Below are 20036 nucleotides of genomic sequence, written 5' to 3' on the forward strand. Positions count from 1 at the left end.
TATTCTGTGTACATGTGCATGCACGTGCAAAGAATTATAACCCCTCAAACTTACTACAAATTACATGAAGCATCGAAAAATAGCATTTTACTAAACAAACTTAGAAAGCTTCAGAAATCATGAAAAACTTCGTCCCACTATAAATTGTCAAAAGGGGATTAGACAAAGAACACTGTTAAAAACTGGTGGAGAATCTAATATTGGATAAGAAAAAAAGAGAGAGAACAATTCAGACAGATAAAGAAATGTTCTCTTCTACAACATAACGGGGAAGCACATACAGAACGACTTGAAGATATCTTCCCTTCTGTCTTCATTTTCAATTCAGTTTGTATCAAAGTAATATCAGTTTATAATTCTGTATCAAATAATTTCTCCTAGCCTGCACTATAATAGGCTATGCTACAAATATTCAGACTGCTGAAGGCCAACCTGCACTCGAGAATAAAAAATTACTAGCATTACAAAGAAACTTGAACAAAATAATCAAGGTTCTGAAACAGAATATATGCAGTTAAAATGTACTTTGAATCAAAATTAAAACACACAAACATAGATAGTCAAACCTGTCTCTTCACTATGAAAAAGACATTGCTTGCTGACCAAGACCACGTGTTTTTCTGGTCCTGCTATCTACTCGTGCTGTGTTTCATCCACTAATACTCCCGTTTCTATCATGGACTTGTGTAATAAAAATAGAAGTAAAAATGTTTTGTCTTCTCTTGCCTCTCTATCAGGAAAGATGGTGAACTAAGGAAGTGGCTGTAGGACAAACTCCATTCCTTTGAGAGGTTCAGGAGAGCTGGGAGCTTGTCTGGAGAGCAGGGAGCAGCAGAGCAGAAAAGACTCTTTTGGTAAGGTCGCTCTGTCACTTAAACTCACCAATGACTAAGCACATTATAAACAAACAAAGGACAAAGAATTTATGTTAAAGGACAAAGATTCCAAACTTCTCTTCCTTGGAAAACAACCATCATAATTACATCTTTAGGAAAACTATTGCTTCCTGAAAAAATCAAGAATGTAATTTGACAAAAAACAAATTACTGATCAATCTTCAGGCAAAGGAATGGAGGGATGCTCCTCTCCTAATGTGTTGTTTCCTCTCATTTGGGACAGAGGAATGTCTTCTTCTCATACTGTGCCTGAGGGCAAAAATCTCATGAAATCAGATCACCTCAAAACCAAAACTTATATTTGACTAAAATCAGTGCAAATCCCTCAATCTACGCCTCTCCAAACAGTATCTTGCTCTGAACACCTGCAACACCCTCGCAAAATATGCATTGTATTGTGTAGTAAGGTAAAAACCGAGGGGGAAGAGGACATCAAAAGCTCAGATCAGAACAAGAAGCTGGACAAGCTATACTGGGAGTTGTTTTGTTAGTTTTTCACATGACTAATTGTTTTATACTAACCCAGAGATTTTACTAAACCCTGCCATGTTAAATTTCTAGAACAATTATCTTCAACTTATCTTTTCTTCCATTACTAAGCACCTGAAAAAGGGGGATCAAAATCATGACACTGTGAAGAATTACTTTTGACGAAGACACTATATTTGGTTCTTTCTGGCATAACCAGGACTTACTTATCTTTATTCCATGCGCTCAGTTGGTGAAGCTATTAAGTAAGAAGACAAACAAGGATGAAAGAAATCACTGCTCTACCTGTAGATCCCCTAAAAACTTCTCTGTGATGGTTGAGGCTCTTCAAAATCAAATACCGGTTTAGTGACAGTAGATTTGTTTCCTCCATTTCTTTTCACAAATTCATCTAAAGCAGCTCATGGACAGAACCTTGCCTTTCACCACACAGGACACTCCCCTCCAGGATGATAGGAAAGCAGAAGACAATAAAAATCCATTTACGTTTAGACAGGAATTCATGATGTAGATCATGGATTTTAAAATACCATAAAAGCTCAAATTTGTATTTCAAATCAACCACTAAACGTCTGGTTACATTTCAATTATTTTTTTCTGGCTTTGGTTCCCTCATTATCAAGTCTCAAGCAGATGAGATGTTTTTTAGATGCTTTTACATTTAAAAACCAATCTGTCTATCCAAATCAGCAATCTCCCTTTACACAAACACTACATGAGCAAGTATTTTAGAAATAATCTTAACACAGTATCTTACTAACTAGGATACAACCGTTTTTTTTTGGAGTGAAGAGTTGAAGAGAAACAGATTCAATCATTCACAGATAGATGCAGTGAGACGCAAGTTCTGGAACACTTCCCAGTCCTCAATCGTTCTGCAAACGTGAAGAGCAGTTTCATGCAGCAGCTCTGCTGAATTTCTGCATTTACATTTAGATGACCTCTTAAATCATAAGTTACTGGCTTCCCATTGAAAGGTTCCATGTTTCAGAAATCAGTATTTAAATTACATGATGCTTGTTCAGAATGAATGAAACCTTTCATAGAGCGTATTACAAAAAGACTTCTGCCTACATCCAGCTTCTCTGGCCTCTGATCATGCTCTGAAGTTTAAATGTTCTATCTCAGTATATGACACAGTGTGGGCAGAAGATGCTACACAAGTCTGGAAAAGCATGACTGCAGAGCTGGGAGGAAGTTTAGCACAGGAACCAGTTATTTCTGCAGAATTTCCATAAAGATGTCACATAGGACAACAGAACGAAAGCTGAATCATCTCAGTATACCTAGAGGTTTTCAGAATGCCACATCCATATGTGTTCTGTTATCTGCATGTACAATGGTTTCACATATGGTTCAGACTAGAATCTGAACCAGGGCCTTATCCTTAGCACCCTCCTATACTCTTGTAAGGTTCAGTAGGTAAAAGTTTTCCCACAGCACTTTCTGAGCAGCTATCCTCCCCTTGGTAGCTCACAAACATCCAAGGGAGCACAGGTAGATGTTCTGAACCCTGATACTCTTGGTAGAGAAAACCAAGCCCAGATAATACTGCCAACTGCCAACTACATTTCCAGAACATTGTTTTCCGGTGAAGGCAGATACTTAATCTCTACAGTTCTTTTTTGCAACAAGAGCACTTCTGAAGTCTAGGCTTAAATAAAATAAATGCTGATTTGGCATGAAGGTCCTCTGTTAGTTAACTTATAATTTGATATGGTCCAAATACCACTTTGCTTTTTGAGTAGATCTTTAAATTGAATCCCCATACATAAAAGCAGGCACAGGAGGTTTCCAGGCAAGCAATTTCCTTTGTGCTGTTACACGTAACTAGTAGGTCCTCCTGTTCTGGAGATGAAATGCAAGAAAGAGTATCAATTACCTTGATTTGGCAATGCTGAAGCAAATTCCTGAAACATGCCTTATTTTCAGCATAAAAGATGTGCAGAACACCTGGGAAACCCCAACGAGGAATACCCCAATCCCATATGAATAAGGCTGGTCATCACAGTAAAACATCATCAAGCATGTGTCCAAAGTGCTGTCAATTCTACAAGATCTAAGATTCAAAATTATTTTAGTTCTTTGCAAGCATCCTCAACATACATTCGAGTTTACATTTACATACAAATATATATACATATCTCAAGTGTTTCTATCATTAGGTACTTTGAGGCCACAGATTCGCTTCCCTTCTTCACCCAAGTGCAGCAGGGCTTGATTAACAACCGTCTGGGCAAGATCCAGTTTTCCCTCTCATACTGGGCTTCTAAAATGAAGCATTTTACAAACTCTCTTTGTGAGAGAAGAATTCATTCCTTACTATTGACAAGTTACATTTTTAGCTGCTGTCCATTTTATGATGCCCGAGGAAACAATTCCGTTAAGTTTTCCCTAAAAGCGGTTATATAAATGTTAGACTGGCTGGGCCTATTTATTTACAATAGGATAACTAAACAATGGCAATGGGCAAACCGACAATTAGCGTCTGCGAACAAAGAACTTCAGAGGTCTTAAGGTTCAGGTGCCCTATATGAAATCTACTCCAGAATGAGGAAACTTGTAAAGGAGGCTGACACCAGTGTTACACGACAGACAAAAATATTTTGCTTTGGTTACTTTGTGTAAAAGTTACTACAAAGCATCTTTCTTTCTTGACAAAAGGGGGCTCTGAGGGCCAGAAGCGACATCTGGGACAGATCACTAAAGTTTCCCAAAAATCCCTCTGTAAATCCGTCCAAGTAGCACAGCCATGAAGTGAAGATCTGACTCTCAGCTAAATGCGAAACTTAGACATGCATTATTTTGCTTAAGCAGAAAACTGAGCAGAACAACAGAGAGGCTTCACTGTAGCTTCGACAAAAGCAATGAAATAACCAAATTCTTCGCCGCTCCAGCCAGTAACTGCCAATGCACGTGTGGAGATGAGATGACAGTGTTCAATCATGACACCACCAGTGCAATGACTGAAAATAAGGAAATTATCAGGAAAAAAAAAAAAAAACACAAAAAGAAACAAACAAAAAAGTCATTAACTTCTCAACTACGTTATGGTACACCATCAGCCGTTGAGGTGGAACGGGAAGAATTAATTTACCACTTTGCCTGCTCTACCATTTCCACACCAGCGTCCAAAGACCTAAATAAAACAAAAACAAGTCCTGGAACGCACAAATCAATGATGAGTACAAAACAAGGTGACAACTGGCAGCCTTCTCTGAATCAGTGAGATTCCTTTACATCTGCCAGCTCTCGAGGGTTGTTTCAAGTAGCCTTGTAGCTTGGAGATGCAAGAAACTTAAAAGGTAAACCCGGCATCTTCAATGTTCGTGTTGTCCTGGACCAGTCCTTTGGGCTGGGTGGATAAGGAAAAGGGGTAGATAGGCCATGCACGTGCTGGAATGCTCAGCAATAAACGCTGAGGAAGGGGAAGGAGAAGGAGGGCTGTTATGAAAACCTCTGTCCTCTGGAACAGCTGCTTTGCGTATCGAGGCCGTGCTTCCCAAGATGTGGCCGAACATTGCTCGCTGATGGGAAGCAAGGAGTAACTGCCTTCTTTTGAGGAAGGGGGCGTGAGGGAGTGGTTGTGGTGGAGTTCAGCTGCCCAGCTGGGTGAAACCACCACAGTCCTTTTTGGTACCCAACAAAGGGTTGAGAAGGGTTGAGATAACAACAGATTCGACCAGAGCGTTTTAGAGGGACCTTATAATTATCATATTTGTTTAACAGTTGCTGGTTGCAGTGTCGGCTGGTTTGCTCTTAACATTGTTCTGCGTGCTCCTGTTTTGTGTGATCTGTGCCATGTTCTCTCTTTTGCTATATATCAGATCTGAGAACTCGTTAAAGGCTGTGCTTGGTTTTTTTCAGCTCACTGTGCTGTAAAGCACTAGCCTTGAGCCTAATCTGGGATTTGGGTCCTGCATTACTATCATCTCTGTACTTCGGGAACCATCTCTTGGAGAACATTAACAACTACACTCTCTTTTTGCTCCTCCGGAAATCAGCTGCTGGAGGTTTAAGGGACAAACATCGCTAGCGTCAGTCACCCTACCGTCAAGATGAAACGATGGAAAGGTAGTCAGCTCCGCTGGTAAGGGAGGAAGGAGCTCCTCCTAAATTCTGGGAGGGAGAAGAGGAAGAGGCAGGTGGCTCTAGAGCAGAGCCATCACACAAACGGGAGGACAAAGAGACAGATCATAAATGAGTCAGAAACCATCCAATCCCTAAACCTGGGTGTGTTGTGAGATATACGGAAGGATTTCAGCTGTCTCCCAGGTGAGCACATCACCACCCAGCTGCTCCGATGCTGGGAAACCAGGCTGGTAGCCAGGAATTAGAGGCAAGGGTGCCAAGCAGCTGGGATCCCTCTAGGGAAAGGGACACTGACACAGGGACTGGGAGAGAGGCACGAGTATTAGACACGAGTATTAGACGCGAGGCACGAGCAGTAGATGGTCCTGTCGGGTGTGAACCACAGGGAAGACATGAGGAAGTGGGACGGTGAGCCCACCTCAACCTTAGGAGCTCGGGTAGGTGAACTGCAAGGAAATACAGCAGCCAAGAGAGGGTCTCCTAGAAAAGTTACTGCTCAAATCAATGTTGGGCAGTCCCCCAGATGGAGTAGAAGGGCTGATACTCCTTCTGACCCTAATGAAGGGACTTCTGCTTCACATTTGCAAAAGTGGAACCCTACCTCCAGCCAGCTGGAGGAAAGGGTCAACCGGATTTACTAGACTGTGTGGATCTGATGCCCTGGGACATCGGACCCGTAGGAGCACAAGGCTCTGGTGGACACCGGCACGCAGTGTACCCTAATGCCATCAAGCCACCAAGGGGAAGAACCCGTCTGTACTCCTGGAGCGACGGGGATCCCAACAGCTAACTGTACTGGAGGCCAAGGGGAGCCTAACTGGGAATGAGTGGCAAAAGCACCCCACTGGAACTGTCCCAGAGGCTCCATGACTCCTCAGCACAGACTACCTCAGGAGAAGGCATTTCAAGTATCCAAAAGGGCACCAGTGGTCTTTTGGCACAGCTGCCTTCAGTACAGAGATGATTACGCAGCAGTCTACCCTGCCTGGCCTCTCAGAAGACCCTTCTGTTGTGGGTTGCTGAGGGTTGAAGAACAGCAGGTGCCAACTGCTACCACAATGGTGCACCGGTAATCCAAATTCTTCTGAACGCTGGTTTTGTTATAAAGCAAAGCAAGCTCAAAGGACCTGCATGAGAGATCCAGTTCTTGGGAATACGACGGCAGGATAGACATCGCCATATTCCTAAGGATATGATCATTAAGGTAACAGCTATGTCCCCACTAACTAATAAGAAAGAAACACAAGCTTTCCCAGGCTGTGGGGTTCTGGAGAATGCATGTTCCAGGCTACAGTCAGCTTGGCAGTCTCCTCCATCGAGGGACTCAAAAGAGGAAATGTTTTGAGTGGGGTCCTGAGCAACAACAGGCCTTTGAACAGATTAAATAAGAATTAATTTGTGCGGTAGCCCTTGGGCCTGTCTGTGCAGGACCAGCTGTGCAAAATGGGTTTTACACAGAGGCTGGGGGCCTCACCTGGAGCCTCTGGCAGAAAACCCCAGGAGAAACTTGAGGTCAACCTCTGGGGTTCTGGAGCCAGGTACGAAGAATCAGAAGCCCACTACACCCCAAATGAAAAAGAGATACCAGCAGCATGAGTGGGGTGGGCTGCATCGGAAGTTGGTGGTACACAAGCACAGCTCCTTGTGGCACCATAGCTACCTGTGCCACAGCGGATGTTCAAAGGGAGAATCCCCTCTACACACCATGGAACCAACACTGCATGGAGTAAGTGGGTAGCGTTAATTACAAAACAGGCTCAAATGGGGAACCCAACCACCCAGGAATCCTAGAAGAGATCACAGACTGGCTGGCAGGCAAAGATTTTGGAGTATCACCTGAGGAAGTAACCCATGCCCATGAGGCACCACCATATAATGAATTATCAGAAGAAGAAAAGCATTATGTTTTGTTCATCGATGGGTCCTGTCGTGTTGTAGGCAACCATCGAAAGCTGCTGCGTGGAGTCCCACTTGATGAGCCGTGGGAGCCACTGAAGGGGAAGGCAAGGCAAGTCTGTTTGCAGAGGTGAAAGCCATAAAACTGGCCCTAAACGTTGCTGAAAGAAGAGTGGCCAGTACTCTATCTTTACAGCACAGAGGTAAACCCACCTGGGCTGCTGCACTGTGGCCAGACATCGCTACCCGAGTGAAAAACATGGTTGTAAAAGTACCGCATGTAGGCACTCACACCCAAGAATCACACCGCTGAAGAACATCAGAATCACAGGCTTCAAAAATTGAAGTGGCTCAGGTGGACTGGTCTGGGAACATAAGGGTGAGGTGTTTGTAGCTTCATGGGCCATGAAACATCAAGACATCTGGGGAGAGATGCCACATACAGGTGGGCTCATGATCAAGGGGTGGACCTGACCACTGACACCATCACACGGGTCTCCCATGAGTGTGAAACCTGTGCTGCGATCAAGTGAGCCATGAGGGCAAGGCCTGGAGTAGGGGGCCAGGATTTTGATACGGTGAGCTCTGGCAAATCAACTCCATCGGACTGTTACCACAAACCACCAGGGCAGGCACCATGTACTCGCTGTGGTGAAAGCAACTACCAGGTGGCTGGAAACATACCTGATGAACCATGCCACTTCCCCACACACCATCTTGGGCCCAGAAAGGCAATTTCTGGCATTGGGGTACCCCAGAGAGAGCAGAATCAGACAACAGGAGTCACTTCCCAAATAACCTCATAACCTGGGCCAAGAGGGACAGCACTGTCTGGGTGCATCACATCCCCTGTCACCTGCAAGTCTCTGGAAAGACCGAGAGATACAGTGGACTGAAAGACTATGCTACGGGTATTGGGTGCTGGGGCACGGAAATACAGGGGTGCAAATTTAGCAGAAGCCACATGACCAGTTAACACCAGAGTATCTGACAACCATCCTGTTTCTGCCAAAACAACCCCCTACACACTGCAGGAGGAGCTAAAGTCCCCGTAGTGCACGTAGGGAAGCGTGGGTTGTTCCTGCCTTGGGAAATGGCAAACCTGCTCATGCCCAAGGGACCTGGGTACATTAGGTGGGTCATGCAAAAGGACACGGATATCATGTGTATGCCGCAAGGAGATTCAACCCTGGGAGAAACTAATCTGTTTCTGAGTTACTTGTTGTAGGAAGACACTGCAGAGCCAACGACAGGTCGACTTCACAAGGAGCTGGGTGAGCGCAGCAATGACTCCAGCTAAGCTGGTGCTGGCAGCCAGCAAGCCAACGGGCTGCTGCTCCTGTCCTGAGGCCTAAGTCACTCCTGGTTCTTATGGACGTTTTGGGAGATGCCCACAGAACAGGAAGACAGTATCTGTGGATGTGCTAAGGGACAGGGACCAGTCATGGTGGGTATGTACACACAGCTGTATGTTGGATGTAACAACGATCAGATGATGCAAGCGTAACGAACTAAGTAGAACCCGACTGTGACACCAATGATAGGGAATAAGGGGCAGAGGTTGCAGCTGGAAAAGTTCCACGTTTCAGAAATCAGCATTTAAATTAGATGATGCTTGCTCCTGAACAGCTGCTACACATACTGGGGCCCTGCTTCCCAAGATGTGGCCAAACATCGCTTGTTGATGGGAAGCAGGGAGTAACTGTTTTCTCTCTCTTTGCTTCCCCATGGTCTTTGCTTGTTTTTCTTTCCTTTCATTTTCCCTTTAATGAAATTATCCTTATCTCAAGCCAGGAGCCTTTTTCTTTTCATCATATCCCTCCCCCTGCTGGTTGTGTTGGAGTTCAGCTGTCCAGCAGGATGAAACCACCGCAAGAAGTAACCATGTATTTTACCAAAAAAAATTAATTTGAGGGCCCTGCTTCACAGCTAACCTCCATGCTAGCAGCCCAGGCTTGGAAGCAATGTATTCCCATTGCTCAGGGTCACTGTCACTGGACGCTGAACGGAAAACTCTAGGAATCAGACCCATCTTGATCAAGCTGGCTCTATAAAGACTTTAGAAAACCCATACCTGTGTTTTACTACACTCTGTAACACATGGGTGGGAGAGAAATGCATAGATCTGATCTGGGGTCTAGGAATCACAAATTTATTAGAGTATTTCTAGATACATGGAAGACCCAAGTCAAGGATTTTCAGGTACTTCTGTGATAAATCCTCTTTCTGCCACCATGCTTTCAAGACATTCTACGGAAAACAGGCTCAGTACACAGAAGCAGTCAAGAATCAACCAAATGTGTTTTTTCTGTTTGTTTTTTTTACAATTAAATATAACATTATTTATAATGTAACAGAGAATATATAGAGGAATTGTCATGCCACTGTATACATCCACAAGACAACTCATCTTGAATGTCTTGTACTGTTCTGGCCCTCCATTCTCAAAAAAGGAGACGGAACCCAAAGGGCACCAAAGTTCAGAAGAAGGATGATAACAAGAAGTAACATTCTGGATTAGCTTCTCTATGTAGAAAAATGGACTAGGACTCTCCAAGCTGAAAGGAAAAATGACCACGTTTGTAAGAAATCTATAAAGCTATTAGTAAAAGAGATGTTTGTTCACGATCCCTTCTTCTAGTATTATGAGAAATATCATCAAGAGAAATAGGTGGCAAACCAAAAGGGAAAAAGAACTGGTCCTTAACATCATATATAACTTGCTCCATTACAGGATGGCACGCGTGCAAGAAGTTCATACTGGCTCAAAAAAAAGCTGAGCTTTTCTTCCACGAATTCAACCATCCACAGCTATTAAATTCAAAGCCATCGCCACAAGCTCTAGAAACCTCTGAGTCACAAACTGCTGGAGGCTGAGTGTGTCCAAAGAAAGCACCGCTCCGTGCTTTGCCATGCCTATACCCTCCCTTGTGCAGCCTCTGCTGACCCTTGCCCGCCTGAGCAGAGGTGCCGAATTAGATGGGTGTTGGATCTGACTTGTTACGGCTATTTGTATGCATCATTTCTATCATCACGCCAAGGTACTTCATATTTGATTTGGATTCGTTCACCAATGTGTTTATGAATAGAGGAGAAAAAAACATTCACATTTTTTTCCACACAAATATACAAAATATTTATTGAGACAACAGCTTTAAGCAGAAAGCATACTTCCTTTGGACACTTTACATACAAGAACCAGAAGCCTGGTACAGAAAGCCTTGAAAAAAAGACTTCAGCTTTCTGCAATTAATTTTCTATCCACTCCGAGACTCTCCGTAGCTTTTAATCTCTCCCAAAACAAGTATACTCTTGATGCTGTACGCTTTTGGTGCTACTTAGCTTTCAAGTAGTTCTTTAAAATACTTCTCCTGTGAGACACTAAGAATGAATGATTTGAAATTCCAAAGTAACAATTACTGCTGCATGTTACGAACTGCTTAGAACAAACAAATTTTCAAGGCATAGCTCAACATAATCCTTTACTAAAGGCTAAAGCATAACTGTAGCTCGGGAACCCTTCAAAAGAAGAGATAAGCAGTCATTTCTCTTGCTCCTGAAGGGATCACCAGAAGAGATTTTAAGGTGACTCCCACTCCGCTGGGTTTCTAGTGACAGCAGCCAGGAAGCCTGTCTTATCACTTGCCTGAAGACAGGCTCTGATACCTCAACAACAGCCTATTAAGAAAAGTTATCAAGTCCAAGATATCATTTTACCCTGCAACTGCACATCCTGGCTCCTGTGGCAGTTTAGCTGCACGTTTCACAGCAAGTTATGTAATCATACTCAACCAGGAATTCCTAATAACTGATGCTGAAAAACAATAAATTAAGTCTTCCTCCTCGAAAAGATCTATTTAACTTTTTTTTTTTCTTCTTCCTTTTTTGGTAATTAAAACAGAACAGGTCACCTCTGACACGTCTGTTTTCTCCACTCCTCGCAGCTATAAACAGGATAATCAGTGTTTGATGAGTGCAGCTCTCCAGTCTAACAGAGGCAACTTGGGGGTTTCTGCCTGGCTCTACTGAGTAGCTGCAAGCAGTGGGCAGAGCAACATCAGCACCTTCAGTGGTCCGTACCTCTCAGTATCTAGCACAGAAACATGAAAAACAGCAGATAATCAATCCTCAGACTACTTCTGTTCTACCTTTACTCGGATTCTAAATCTTTGCCATTCACTGGGAAAGGTCCTATAAGGTTATTTAGTCATCAGATATATTGGAGTTGGCCAGAACAGTTTTTCTCTGTGAAGATGAAATGGCAACACAAACACACGACGCAGACTAGTGAAATTTCTCCAGTAACTTGCAATTGTCCCCAGGTAGCTGCTGCAAAGTCATTACAAACTCTGTCGAGTAGAAAGAGCAACAAGCTGCCAAGTTTCTGGTACAACACTCCAAGAGGGCCGCAAGAAAACTGGATAGAAAGCTAAGTGAAAGGTACAGCTTTTGGATCATGTACATCTTGCACAGCTGGAATCCCTAAGCTAGCAAGTACAGCGGCTCGTGGACCTTCCAGGTTTGTTACGGACACGGCACTGCTGCTTTTCGGAGCTACTGCACCCATGCTAGGAAGCCACGCCAGGAGGCTATGCCAAAAGGGCCAACTGCTGCTTCTAGGCCCAGACTGGCTTCTGCAGAACAAGCTCAAATGTGTCTGCAACACACACTGAGCTCTTCTTATTTGGGACCACCAGCATGAGAACTGCAGATTTATGTACTCGCTTTATTTCCTTTAAAGCAAACTCCTCCGATGGAGAGGTACTGGAGGCGGAGGGAAGTGGGTGAAATGCAGTGCAGGGAGGGATTTGCCATGATTTGTACTACTTCCTCTCCTTCAAACTGGGAAAGTGAAAGCAACACAGCTGTTCCTCGGAGGCCTGGAAAAAGCTGCGGTGTCAACAGAAACCTAAATCACACGAGAGCTGGGGAGATCACATTTATTCCCAACTGCAGACCTGCTTGCAGATAAAGTTTTGGACAACCTTCCTTTATGTTAATGAAAAATGTCCAAACAAGAAAACCCAACAACAGAGCAGTGGAACATTTGTTAAACGATATGCTTCTCACCTCAGCAAGATAGCAATCTGGTACGTCCATCAAACAGAGATATTATTACCTTGCACAAAAGGCAGTACTTGATCCGTGGCAATTTTTGCTGAATAGAAGAGTAAGAGCTCGGACAAGAAGAAACAGAGAGAGAAAAGCAGCCCAGAACCCAAACCAGACAATCAGGTTCTACATTAACTTGTAACCTACGGTAAACAGCTATCTAAGAACAAAATTAATCAGCTTTTACTCCAAGGACATTTTTCTAACTTCCGCTTTGCAGCCACGGTCAAGTACACAAAACCGCGGTACAATGCACTAACATTAAGCCTTGGGATGCCGGCAATGAAATAACACAGAGCAGGGGCTTGAAACAAGAACACTGATAACTGAGATATTACAGCTGTGATCACAGAGAACACCTGCATACTGCTAGTCTACATGTGAACAAATTAGAAAAATCTCCTTCCGCATGCTCCCTAGCATGGTTTTTCTTCCTTTAAACCTGCTCAGTTGCAAACCCTCCCTGTAAGAGAAAGGAAAGCCCTGGACTTTTTACAATTAAGGAGTTTTATCACAGAACAACATCATGTGATCTTCAAATGTTTTTCCATTTGCCCTTTGTGCTTTAAAGCGCACCACGCAAGAAACAAACAAACAAACAAACCAGCAAAACCAGAGGCTTGACCCCTCTGCTCCAAGTGCTCCGAAAAGACCAGGGTTATAATATTGCAAAGCCTGAGATCAAGCAGGTGGTCGGGCTGTTTTGGCAGTCTGGTGGCCCACTGGTTTGGCACCACTCTCCAGCCATCAAGTCCCAAGTGTTGTGGGAAACAGCATTCACATTTTTTTTCCTGACAATTCCTGGCCATAGAACAACTGAAAGAACCCAGACCAATCTTAAATGAGGCACTCATCACAAAAAATTAAAGGCCAGCCTCAATTGGCAACCAATGTGAAAGGTATCAGAATAAATTATAGAGATGGGCATACTAAATACTGCCTTATCTTTAAATAAAGCCAAACATATACGCTAGAATTGTTAATGCTAATAAAGATACCACCTTTTCTTCTAATTTGCCCTCACTCATTAACAACGAACAGGACAAAGAATTATTCCAACTACTGACCGTACCCATACTTTTTACCTCTGAGGAACGATTTGGAAAAATCTGAACCAATTAGTGTTAACACATTCTCTTTAGTAAAATTAAAGAAAACAAACTCTTTCAAAAAATCCTGAAAATACTAATATTGATCACTCAAGGAATAACATATTGAAATCATAAATAATGTTTTCAATACTTAAGAGTGTTTACACGTATTTGTAAACTCATTTATTAAGTGGTTTTAAAAAATGAGGGTAAGCAATAATCATTAATACAGCAGCAGTGTGCGGTTCTTCTCTGCATGTGTAACCTTTAGAGAGAGTAAGAATCAACATTTATTAGCAAAACTGCAGATGACAGAAAGAAAACTAACATTCGTTTTGCATTTAAAGCATGTAAAAACTGGACCTATTCACCAGCCAAAGCATTCATCAACATTCACCACCATTGTTATTCAACACTATCATGTATATTACGTTTACCAGCAAGTAATCCACAAAAATATCCCTGCTATGTAGGTTTCTTTCTCTGAGACAAAATGAGTTTAAGCTACCTTCCTTTAAATGGAGTCTAGCAACAAGAACTAAACAAAGAGGGAAAAGCTCTAAGAGCACTCTTATATTCAATATGGTAACGTGGATTTAAAAAAAAAAAAGTGAAATTTCCACTTCTGCCTATGTATAAAATAAACAAAAGAACAGATGACCTTGATCACAGAGGTTAATGACATATAATAGAAGTATCTAGTCATTTTCAAGCAGTGCACTTCACTAGGTTATAGCAAGCAAAGTCAGCTCTTTTCAGATCACAAGTATGGGTAAGGACTACATCTGAACTGCCAAAACCAGGTAAAGGCTATGCCTAAATTTAGAAGCCTCCCAGTCTCCCTTGCTCAGGTGCATGTCCTGGCTAGGTTTTGGCTGCATGGCTGGATGAAGCTTCTCTTTCACTCATCCCGTATGACTACATGCCCTGATCTGCACTGGAGACTTACTTTACTTGTGTGGAAACAGAATTAGGAGGTCCTCCTAGTTTAGACAAAAAGCACGGACCAGAACTACAACACATCTATCTTTAGTTGGGGCAGAGTGAGAATATCATAAAAAGTGACTTGTTCAGGTGAAGCACCTATTGAAATACTTGAAATAACGACTGGCATATGAACAAATGAAGTATCAGTATGATTAACAAACCTAACAAAAGAAATAAAAATGTTTTTAAAAGTACCTTCTTTTCAGGGGAGCTTGAAGTCTTTGACACTAACGCTGCTTCAACAAGACCCTGCTCAAGTAAGGAGTCATATTTTATGCTCCTTTTTCTGTTTCTCCTCTCCTTGTTTGCTGGCTTTTGTTCATTTTCTTCTGACTGTGACACATCTGCACCATTGTCTCCACAAATGGAAGATTCAAAAAGAGGCTTCCCGTTCATGTAGGTTTTAGTGATTTTCAGCTTAATTTCTGGAGAGCCATTCTTGATAGGAGTAGTGTTTGGTGGTGTTCCAACTCCTTTTATTTCTTGGGGTTCAAAACGCAGCTTGGCATCTTGGGCCCCAGACTCGCCGTTAAACACACGAGAAGTTAGATCTTTCAACTTATCAGCTGGGATGAATGGAAGAGCATCGTGGCCATTATATTTTTGCATGACACCTTCTTGTAGAGTGGCAGAAAGTTGTGCTTTGCCCAAGTAGACAGAACACTCACGATTAACTTCACAATTCTGAGTTTTCCCATTGGTATTTCCGAGGATCTCTGGTACCTGCTTCATTTTTATGTAGTTAATTTTTCGAGTTAACAGTTGAGAGCTTCTTTTGATGCTAAAGTCCATTCAGCCAGATGTTTCCAGTCTTACACTGCTGTAAGAAGACAAAAAGACAAAATATTTGTAATAATACAAAAATGAGAAAAGCTACCAAGTATTTAGATAGAGATGTCCCCAACGGCATATCATTCAGAATTAACTTTGTTCAAAGTTTTACCAAAAAAAGTGTTGCTTACAAACTTCATAACCAGAATACTTTAGTATCTGTCAATGTGTTATGAAAGATCCCAAGAAAAATAGATTGATAAATCATCATTTTATTAAAATAAAACCATAGAGAAAAATTAAAGCTTTCATTTTAATAACCTATTAACATTCTGTAGCATGGGTCCTATCCATACGAATCACTCAGAGGTATTGCACTGTTTAAAACAAGAGTTAGACACAAGTTAATATCATTAATAACAATGTAAAACATATGAGTTTCATTCTAAGAGACTGTGCCAGAGTCAAACCCCACAGGCTGCTTTACTGTACAACTACACCATGGACAGCAGCATCACAAGCTTCTCCACCACATTCTATGAACAGGCCCCCAGTTTTCCACCTAAGCACACCTCCCGAGGAATCCATACAGCTCAGTCTTCTACATATCTCAAAAGCTATGAAAACAAATAAAAGGTGAACATTTTGTATCATGAACAACAGTCCACTGGGAACCAGATCATCCTACAAGCCAGCGGACGTACTGTGCCAAATATAAATTGTCAAAGCAACTACTGGAGTTTCAGGTTTCTAATAAGTAACACCATCTAACAGCCATTTTTCATTTAGAGATTTGAAAAAATCCAACAAGCCAAATATGCCCGAGACGAGTTTTCTGAGGGTTCTAAACTCTAGTCCTGCCCATTTCAACTTTATACCATCTCAGCAAACAAACATATATGGCAGAAAGACTCCTTTGTGCTGGCTTTATCTCCTCAATCTGGCAACACGACCATTTTCTTTTTTAAAAATCATATACATAGACTCTTCACATTAGCAGGTCCACTATACACAACAGAGAAATACATTGTCATAAATGTTACAAAATCCCAGCATAATAATCAATCATCATATCCAGGCTTCAGGTAACCCATGTCACATGTGATTAAGTCCAAGAACTCCCATGCCAAGCCAAAGATTCCTCAAGCCCAGTCTCATTTGCTTCCAACTAGCAGTTAAAAACATGGTGAATAACTGCTGAATTGTCAGTTTCTACAAAAGAAATCTCTTCCAAACCTTACCAGCTTGTTCATTACCATACACAGTTACAATTCTTATGACTGTCTTATTTCTGAGAACTCACGTATTTGCTGTCTATGTCTGGAGTAGCAGTGTACAAATGCTTACAAGGGAGCGTTACCCTAGCCTGGTAAAGCTTTGTGAGGGTGTTAAGCCTTAACTTGAAGCAATTGGCCAAAATGAAAACTTTTGATGCAAAAAGGCACAACAACAACAACAAAAAACTAAAAAAATCAAACTCCATGACTCCTTAGCAAATGCTCCCGTATTCCCTAACATACTGCCTTAACGTAGGTACAAGATAAAAGGGTGCATCTCCACGCAAGCTTTACTGACTCACTTGAGAGATGAAAATATGGGGACAAAGGAAGTTGCATTCTCCAGGGACAAAGAGCAGCCTGAAAAGCTGGCGTTAACAAAGTAGGAAGAGCCTACCAAGGGAGTCTGCAACAGAAAAGGTTCCAGTCTCTTAGCCAGATGAAGTCTGAATTATCAATAAAATCTCTGATAATACGAGCGGAAACTGGTCAACTGCATTAACCCTTTCAAAGAAGAGTCAGAGGTAAATGGAAACTCAAAGCCCCACCAGAGCAGAACAAAGAACTCAGTAAACCAAAAGAGAACGCACATAATTCCACAAGATCTTCTCATAAAACACGGACAATTTTTAAAAAGACTTCAGCCCAATTAGTAATACGACAATGTTTTAAACTGTGATTCAGCAGATTTAACTGAAATCACATTTATTTTAAGTAACCACTGATGACAAATTCTATAAATCTCAACAGAAAGACAAACCCATTACAGAGCATGTGAGGCTTATGGCTACTGAGACAACATTAAAATACTTTAAAATTAAAATAAAATAAAAACAAAACTAAAACACCAAATTGTTGCAAAATCCCAGATTCTTAATAGAGTAAACCAGAAAGCAAAGCAGAGATTCGATCTAGGCATCTAAATTCCCTCTATCTAAAAAGAAAAAGAAAAAAAAAAAAGCCTACAAATGAGCAGCTGCAAACTCAGTGCTCGCTTTTCTGTGGCTGTGGACGCCCTCCAGTGGCTACCTGAACTGGCCAGATCACTGAACACCGCAGCTCCCCGCTTCCACAGCTTCTCACACCAGGACCAGCACCGAAAATGCATTGTGCGACTACCTCCAATTGATGAACTACATGGTTAAAGCAAAAAAATAAAAAAAAAATAAAAATAAAAAATTAAAAAATAACCTGGCTCCATTAGCTGCTTATCAGGGTCTGCATTTCTGGATCAGGACATCTGCATTTTGTAACTGTTCTGTTTGTTTTCCACCTGTAATTCTACTACTATTTTTTTCTCCTGATTAATAACAACTCTTATTCTCATTGCTTATTTCTTTAAGCTAGAAAGACATCAAGGTTGAGGCAGACCAGGACAACTCAAAAAGCAATAACTAATCAGTTTAGACTGTGTTAGTAGCATACTCAATATCAAAACACTGGATGTACTGCACAAGTGATAGTCACAGAATAGCTTAGGTTGGATCATCTTCCTCCGATCATCTGTTGAACCCCCTGCTTAAATCAGGGCTGACTCAGACCCAGCTTCTCAAGGCCCTGTCTGGACAATGACCAGTAAATAACTGAGTGAAAAGACGTGGCTTAAAGTAATCAAGTTACTCTCTCTCTAGCTAATAAACCCAAGAATAGTAAATTCATATTAATAAGAAGACCAACAAGACCATGGGCAAAAGACCCTGCATTTTTAGGGGTTACCTTGATTTGACTAATATGCCTGTGTGTGAAGTTTGGTTTATGACTCTGAGTAAAACGCACTAGGAAAAGCTGAGAGCACTGAAAAACGCTCCTCCAATTCCTGGAGCCTACAGAGAGAACAATTCCAGATGCACGATTTGTAAAGGGAAGGCAATGCAGCCAGGTCAATAGTAAATGGGGAGATGAAGACAAAGATGGTAATTTGATTCAGAAAGAATATCAGAACTGGTAGCATACAGGTTTTAGAATATGGGAAATAGACCATGTTTATGCAAAGAATTAAGACAAATGAAAAGAGACATAGTGTAAGAGGTAGAATAATGGGAAAAGATGAAGCAAATACAGTCAAGTAGCCCCATTAGGGAGATGATACACAGCGAGCAACTTGCATGTCAGTCACCATTTCTAGGACAACCCAATTGAGGAGATGGAAATTGTCAATTCCCTTGTCACATCTCTGTCCTTCTCTTAAAAAATAAGCTGTAGTGGGATTCTGTTAAAATGAAGAAGTTAGAAAATCTGCATTCACAGGAGTAACAAAAGGCTTCAGGAAAGAAGGGCAAAATTGAAGCTAGTTAAATTTTGCACAGTTTTTGCTGTCTTAAATTGACAGTAGTAAAATATCATAAGCAAGCAGGAGGACTGGACATTTTGTGAAAAAAGGACAATAGAGCAGAAAAGAAGAAAAGGGGTGATGAATGAAAATGATCAGCAACAGATACAGGCAGTACCGTGAGCTCAGAATTAATGTAAGGAGAGCTAGAATACAGGACATTAAAGGATCAAGCGAAACAGATCACAAAAAAGATCTGGTTGATCAGAATTCTAAGAGTAAGGTCCAAAAGCAGCTCAGCATACGATTAGATTTTATAGTTAATTTAACTTCACTCTTGCTGGACAGCCATATCGCACAGAAGCAAAAGCAATCCCCTATCTTTTTCTAGATGACACCGTATCTATAGAAAAGGAAGCATGGGGGAGGGGAGGGAAAGGCAGGGGACAAAAGCACCACACACTAATAGCAGCTAATGAGCTTAAGCTAGTATCGTCCCATATTGTCTGGCGACCCAACAAGTACAATTTTCACTAACAAAGAGGAAAAACCACGACAGACCAGAAGTCTGCTGAATAAACATGATATTTTGGCCTGAAAACAAATAGCTTTCAGTAAGCAAAAGGAGATTTGACTTATCAGAGAAAGGTCTCTAGATATTTTAATGGGACAAGGATACGTCCTGGCAGTGGCTTTATATGTATTTTCATACTCAAAAACAGATTTTACACAAGGCAAATTATTTTGCAGACATTTAAAATAGTTTTATTAATTACTTGAAGGTCCGTCATCTGACAGGAGTCATGTGCCAAATGCAGTCAGTCTGCATGTCACATTCCTCCTTCACTGTCCAGGCCACTATCATTTGTGTGATATTTATTATTCACTTCTTCCACATCTGCTTCAATTTCAGAGATGCTTTTCTTGTGTGTCAGAAATAATGGAGGAGTCCATTCCTTCCAATTCTGCCAAAGGGAGCGAACAGAGTAAACAATCATCAACAAGCGCCACTATAAAATACCACTTCTGTTTTGTCTAAGACTTTTCTTAAAGCCATTTCTCAGGTGAATTACTTAAGGGGGGGGGGGGAGGGGGGACACAACATATCTAAAAACAAATTCACAGTAAAAGAACATCCACAAAAGCTATTTCTATT

At 41.7% G+C, this 20036-nt stretch overlaps 1 protein-coding gene across 7 annotated transcripts in view; it reads right to left on the bottom strand.

Moving 5' to 3' along the window:
- NSD2 (nuclear receptor binding SET domain protein 2) overlaps positions 1-20036 on the bottom strand; it is a 107360-nt gene that overhangs the window by 51582 nt on the left and 35742 nt on the right. For all 7 annotated transcript variants that reach the window (XR_004778749.2, XR_007708253.1, XR_007708252.1 and 4 more), the window contains exon 2: positions 14759-15383. Coding sequence is in view for 4 of the 7 variants with exons in the window: in XM_035547319.1 (XP_035403212.1) it covers positions 14759-15355 (597 nt within the window). In the remaining 3 variants the exon portion in view is untranslated. The remainder of the gene's footprint in view (positions 1-14758; positions 15384-20036) is intronic.

Source organism: Cygnus atratus, chromosome 4, assembly GCF_013377495.2.
Source record: "Cygnus atratus isolate AKBS03 ecotype Queensland, Australia chromosome 4, CAtr_DNAZoo_HiC_assembly, whole genome shotgun sequence".
NCBI classification, from domain to species: Eukaryota; Metazoa; Chordata; class Aves; order Anseriformes; family Anatidae; genus Cygnus; species Cygnus atratus.